This window comes from Blennius ocellaris (genome assembly GCF_963422515.1).
Source record: "Blennius ocellaris genome assembly, chromosome: 13".
In the NCBI taxonomy this organism is placed as follows: Eukaryota; Metazoa; Chordata; class Actinopteri; order Blenniiformes; family Blenniidae; genus Blennius; species Blennius ocellaris.
This window is the reverse complement of record NC_137662.1, coordinates 24,727,223-24,733,503: the sequence shown is the minus strand read 5'-3', so window position 1 is coordinate 24,733,503 and position 6,281 is coordinate 24,727,223. Positions and strand designations below refer to the sequence as shown.

The 6,281-nt window shown below is 39.0% G+C and overlaps 1 protein-coding gene across 2 annotated transcripts in view; it reads left to right on the top strand.

The window, feature by feature from the left end:
• Positions 1 to 1,115: 1,115 nt before the first annotated feature.
• LOC308138619 (endoplasmic reticulum junction formation protein lunapark-B-like) overlaps positions 1,116 to 6,281 on the top strand; it is a 15,265-nt gene continuing 10,099 nt past the window's right edge. For both annotated transcript variants that reach the window (XM_080507821.1, XM_080507820.1), the window contains exons 1-6: positions 1,116 to 1,181; positions 2,021 to 2,090; positions 2,829 to 2,870; positions 3,168 to 3,218; positions 4,486 to 4,622; positions 4,702 to 4,760. In XM_080507821.1, the coding sequence (XP_080363947.1) occupies positions 2,064 to 2,090; positions 2,829 to 2,870; positions 3,168 to 3,218; positions 4,486 to 4,622; positions 4,702 to 4,760 (316 nt within the window). In that variant the 5' untranslated portion in view covers positions 1,116 to 1,181; positions 2,021 to 2,063. The remainder of the gene's footprint in view (positions 1,182 to 2,020; positions 2,091 to 2,828; positions 2,871 to 3,167; positions 3,219 to 4,485; positions 4,623 to 4,701; positions 4,761 to 6,281) is intronic.

The following is a 6,281-nucleotide window of genomic DNA, read 5'->3' as shown; positions in this document are numbered from 1 at the left end:
CTGGTTTTCAAAAACTTCTCCATCACTGTCACTGACACAGTACTTTGATACAAGATGGTAGCAGGAGGTGGAGATGAACCACACTGACGTCTGTCACTTTACATTTCACCGGCAAAGTTCTGTGCTGCCCTCTAGTGGTGAAGAGTATTTATACATGATTACTCTGCAACACACTGTCGCTGTGAGAGTAAATGTTTTTTTAGAAAAAAATGTAAAATGTGATAATTTCCCACGGCTCACCTGACGACATCTGGAGGAAACACTAGTGGTTGAAAAACTCTGCTCTCGCCAACAACAGTTCCAGTTTTACAGCAACCATCTGTGTCTCACGAGGAGATATTAATAGAGATGTTTAAAAAAAAAAAATCAGGCAGTGTATCTTCATAAAATAATTTTTCCTTATAGTCCAAAGAAACTAGTGCACTAAAATGTTTTATTTTCACCCGAGACCGAGCCAAGACTAAGACTGTCCAGCACCATTGCACCAGCAGGAAGCAGGCAGAACATGGAGTTTAACTGTAGACATCAGAGGGTCATGTGTTCAAATAAAGGTGAAAAATGGTGTCGGAGCAAAAACTGCTGTGGAAAACAGAACTTAAATTTACATTGTAAAAGCGAAAACTATGAGATAAAATGAGAAAATTCCAGAAGAAACTCTGTGTGCCTGCCTCTCTGATCACATTTGATCTCCTCCATGAGGTGCCTCTCCCTTCTATGAGAAAGTTCTCAGGTTTTTTTTTTTTTTTTAATTTATTAGGAAACTTTCATAACAACATATTTACGAAATGTCCGCGTGTTTTGACGTGCTTTTTGGGTCCGAGCCATAAAAACGGCAGAAAAAAAAAAATATATAAAATGAAACGTCACATAGGATTGTAGTCTTTGAGCATAAGGTAGGCACAAGAATAATGACATCCGTTAAAAAGAAAAATGTAAATATAAGTAATAAAAAATGTGGACAACAATTCTAATTAACGTTGTAAGTTCATATACAGCAAAAACTACACAGATATTCATTAAAAGGAGCTTAAATTCTATTAAAGAACTACAACGCAAGGGATTCTGGGTAACTCAACTTCACTTCCTGGTCATGACGTCACCACGTATTTACGTTCGTGCAGTGAGCGCTGCTGCGGTTAGCTGTTAGCCGCTGCGCTAACCTGGCTGAATGAACGACTAATGTGAGTATTTACCTGCTCAATGTGGGGTTTTAACTCTGTAAAGGCGAAATAAAGGGCGGGAACGTCGCCACTGTGTCACAGTTTAGTTTTAAGTCGTTCCTGGACAGTAACGCGCAGGTGAATATTAACTCCCATCAGATATGATGGAGAAGCTAATATTAGCCATTAGCCGAATACACTTATTTACTGTGAGTTGACATCACGTGGAATGAAAGATAATTGATTATCGCTGCCGTCATCGTTCACAGTGGCTCTTAATTATGTTACAGACTCGACTTTATAACTTGCACTTTCATAGCAAACGTTAAAATCGTCAGGCGCAGTCACACTGGTTGATGCATGAATTCCCACACGTCCAACACATTAACCCTCAAATTCATCTTTTTTTAAAAACCAAAAACCTTTTTCCTGTTTACGGCCATTATTTTCCACAATGTCCCTCTTCATGCTGTTCACTGCTGATGTGACCTAAGAGGTATCACATGTGGAAGTAAGCAGTAGTACTGCAGACCACTTTCAAGGTTTTGGGGTTTTGTCTTGTTCTGGTCGTGAATTAAAATAAAACACTGTTGTGTTCTGTAATGTCCTTGTTGAGAGCCGAGCCAGCTTGTGTTTTCACGTGTGTTTTTTGTGAATAATTAGCTTAAGGAGCTCAGTACATCCACAACAACGGCGGTCATTGTGTTGCAGCTCACATGCTGTGATGTTGTGATGTTTGAATTCCACAGGAAGGCAACATAAGCTGCATTAACTCCCATGTGACGGTAAAAAAAAAAAAAGAAGTGTACCACATCATACCTGGGTTTGCTGATCATGGAAATCATCTCTATTATTTACAGTGAACCGCAGAAGGCAAAGCGGAGGCGACGACAACCTTCAACCATGGGGGGCCTGTTGTCTCGGTGGAAGGTGGGTTTATATTGGGGTGTAAATCCTCCAGTTTAAAGAATTCGGCTTAATTTTCCAGAGCACGGGTGTCGACACACACTGTAGGTGAGCGGGGAAACATAATCCCACATAAATAGAGGAAAACGGAGCCACGATAACCCCGAGATTTTTAATGTTGACGTTTTTCTTTGTTGTGCTGATGATGTATTTTCACAACAGCAAACAAATTGCTTAAAAAAAAAAAAAAAAAATGACTCCAGTCCAATTTTAATAAAACCTTCTGGTGGGAAATACAGAGAAATGTCCAGAAAACGTCTCCTCCAGGTGAAACGCAGTGCGGCGTGTGATTTGAAGAGGCCGTTAAAAGGAAAGTGACTCACTGCGTATATTTCTGGACTGATAATAACTGAGCGCTGAACTCCGCTCCCCAGCTGGATGATGATCAAACACTATTTTTAGACGCTCTGGAAACGGTGAGCTCAGTGCAGCGTCTGCAGGTCCTTCACGTTTTGGGCCACTTCTTATTAAAAAAAAAAAAAACGACATAAAAGAGTCCACGGATCGAAGTGAGACGCACAACTTGAATAAAAGTGTAAAAGTGACATGTCAGGGATGCTTTCTAAATGTGTCCGGTGAACCAGAGTTGAGTCAATGAATCGGAGGTAAGAGGGTTTATTTGCTTGTTGTGACGTCAGTCGGCTCTTTATCGGGTGGTACACAGAGATGATGTTCTTTTGTTGTTGTTTTTGTCCGGTTCAGACGAAGCAGACCACAGTGGAGCAGCTGGAGAGCCTCGACAAGGTAAAACCAACCCTGAACTGGCTGAACGTTAAAAAAGAGGCGAAATCTGAATTATTGTTGTTAAATGATCAAAAGCTCCCTTTGAGTTCTTCCAAACTCCCTTTGAGTCGTTGAACGTTCTTTGAAGATTAAATCACATTTGAGCTTTGAAGTTTTCCCAAAATATAATAAAACATTTTCAGGAGAAGTGTTGCGTCTTTACTGTAAATGTAAAACTCACCGACGCTGATTGAAGTTTAAAGTTGTTTTTTGCGCCGCCGACTTGCTCTTTGAGCTCTGATGTTTGTCTTCCTGAAGGAGATCAAAGAGTTGGAGGAGTTCAGAGCCAAGAACCAGCGCCTGCAGAAGGTAAACCGGCAGAACTTTTATTTCAAACCGTCGTGTTACTAGGCTGCGTTTTATTATTTTTTATTTAATTTCTGAGGCTCCTTTTACGCGACAGTGTCAAAGGGAGAAGCTATCGTAGCGGATTTGGGTGTTTTGTTTCCATGGCAACGATGAAAATGACTCTAGTTTTTTGTCTGTTAATAAAATGTGGGACGTTCCAGGAAGTGTGGAAACTGAACTGAGGGAAAGTCTTAAGTTATCTGTTCCAGAAGGAGAGCTGGAATTAAACCCTCCAGTAGGTTGCCACGGTAACAGACTGTGAACATAACCTGGGGGTTTTAGTAAAGAAAGAAACCCTGAGTTCCTATTGGCTCCTCCCACCTGGAGCAGCTGTTTCCGAACCCGGTCGACGTCGAGGCAGAAATAATTTGATAGAACTTTTGTGGCCAGAGAATCTTCCAGTCTAGATAAGATTATTTATTTTTATTTATTTTTTACTATTAATGGAGCCGTGCTTCATATCAGAGCTCATTTTAAGTTTTCTTTTTCTGAAATGTGACTTTTCTATATAATAATAGTAAACTGGTGTGAAGAGCAGTTGAAAAGTCTCCCTTTGCACTGATTGAGCGGTTTTTGAAATATATATAAATGTGTGTGTGTTTGCAGTATTTTATTATGTTAATGAGTGTTGATGTACACGTCGTCACATTTTAAATGCCTCCACTCTAATCAAAATGTGTAAACAGCAGGATTTTAACTGAGCAGAGCTCAAACACGTTGTTACTGGTTTAAATGACGACTAGAAATAACTATTGAATGAAGAACTAAAAAAATTAATAGACGACAATTTTAATAGTAAAATTAAAATCAAAATGTGTAAACAGCAGTATTTTAGCAGAGAGCAGAGCTCAAACACGTTACTGGTTTAAATGACGACTAGAAATAACTATTGAATGAAGAATAAAAAAAAAAAATTTAATAGACGACAACAATTTTAATAGTAAAATAAGAAGCAAGCGTAACAAAATATGTTTTTCCATTCGGAATGAGGTTTATAGCAATAATTGTATATTTATATTTATATATATATATAAAAAAAAAGAAAACTTTCTATTCTCTGCTGCATATGAGAGTGTGGTTCCATTACAAAAGCAAACAACAGCACCCCTAGTGGCCCGGCATGAAAATGACAGGTTTTTATTTTATTTTTTAATTTAAAGTCATTTTTTTCTGGCATTGCGACGCAAACAGACGTGATTGTTTCTTAACGACTGGACTTCCCCTGCAGCTGTGGGTGGGCCGCCTGCTGCTCTACTCCTCGGTGCTCTACCTCCTCACCTCCCTGCTCGTCTACTGGCTCTACCTCCCCGACCAGTGGCTGCCCCGGCTGGCCATGGCCCTGCCCTTCTTCCTCTACCCCGTGCTGTGAGTCCCGCCCCCCCCCCCCCCCTCATACCCCCCCCCTCGGGTCTGAACCGCCTCTGTGCTTCTGTCTCCTCTCCAGCGTTTGGTTCATCAGGAAGCTGCTGATCTTTCTTTTCTCCAAACGCACCGAGAGAAACAGTGAGTCGCCTCCTGGCTTCCAGGCGTAGGGATTTTCAGAATAAGGGCGTTATAGTAATGTTGACATTTAAACTTTACCAGGTTTTTTTTCTGTTCCGGCGAAAGACGTCAGGGTTTTCACAGAACCAAATATTTCCTGCAGAGAAATTTATGAATTTTTTATTTCAAACATGTATATAAATTTTTTTTTTTAACTATTTGAACATGTAAAAGAAAGAAAAAGTAAATAAAAATAAACAGAACCAATACATAACAAAACACATTGTGGGAAAAGGAGTGGGAAGAAATAAACTTTTACTTTGCCACCATTTATTACCTATTCTTTAGTTTGTACACAGATTCTAATTACCGTATTTTCCGCCCTATAAGGTGCACCTAAATACCTCAAATTTTCTCAAAAGCTGCCAGTGCGCCTTATAGCCCGGTGCGCCTTATATATGGACGATTGTTCTACTCAAGACTCCTATTTGACAGCTGAACAACCAGAAGCTTTTATTTTGACAACTCTAACTTCGCAACCAGATCTTCAGAGCGGACCACACTCCACACAACACCTTCATCACTCATGGTTGCACACCAACATTCTAACAAACCAAAATAAACTAGATGAAATAATGACTCCCTAAACTGGGGAACAAAAACACATAAACACAATCAACACAACACCAAGCCCAACAACAACCCACAATAACCTCCAACAACACAAAACATGAATTTGTCGCTGCAAGGCATGATGGGACATCATGCCTTGCAGCGACAAATTCAACCTGAGCTCCTCAGTGCAGCCGATAGAAACTCCCATAATTCATTGCAGCTGTTTGTGGTGTTTTAAATGCAATTATTGGGGGTTATATTTGGTTTGTGGTGTCGGTAATAATTGTGTTGTGTTGTGTTTTTGTTGCTTAGTTCATGTAGTTTAGTTTATTAGCGGTAGTTGTAAGTTGTCAACCAGCAGTGAAGAAGGTTTTGTGTGTAGTGTCCTCCTGGCATAGGCTGCAGGTAGGACTATCAAAATAAAGTGTGTGCACCTCTCTGGGTGTTAGAATCAGTGGAAAATGTAACCCAATAGCTTTGAGCTGTAAATGTTGCTGACCACTGGTCTACTCCATGCGCCTTATATGGCGGTGCGCCTTATATATGAATGAAGTTATAAATTATGTCAATTGATGTAGGTGCGCCTTATACACCGGTGCGCCTTATAGGGCGGAAAATACGGTACATAATACAGCTTTATAAATATATACCATATACCCTAACACACATCTATATAAATATATAATTATAAAAACAAACATATACTACAGACATATGCTTATAAATCTAAATATATACATACATATACATACACACATAAAAAAACTATCCAGTAAATAAATATATATATATATATATATATATATATATATATATATATAAATATTTAAATATATAATTTCAAAAACAAACATATACTACAGACATATGCTTATAAATCTAAATATATACATACATATACATACACACATAAAAAAACTATCCAGT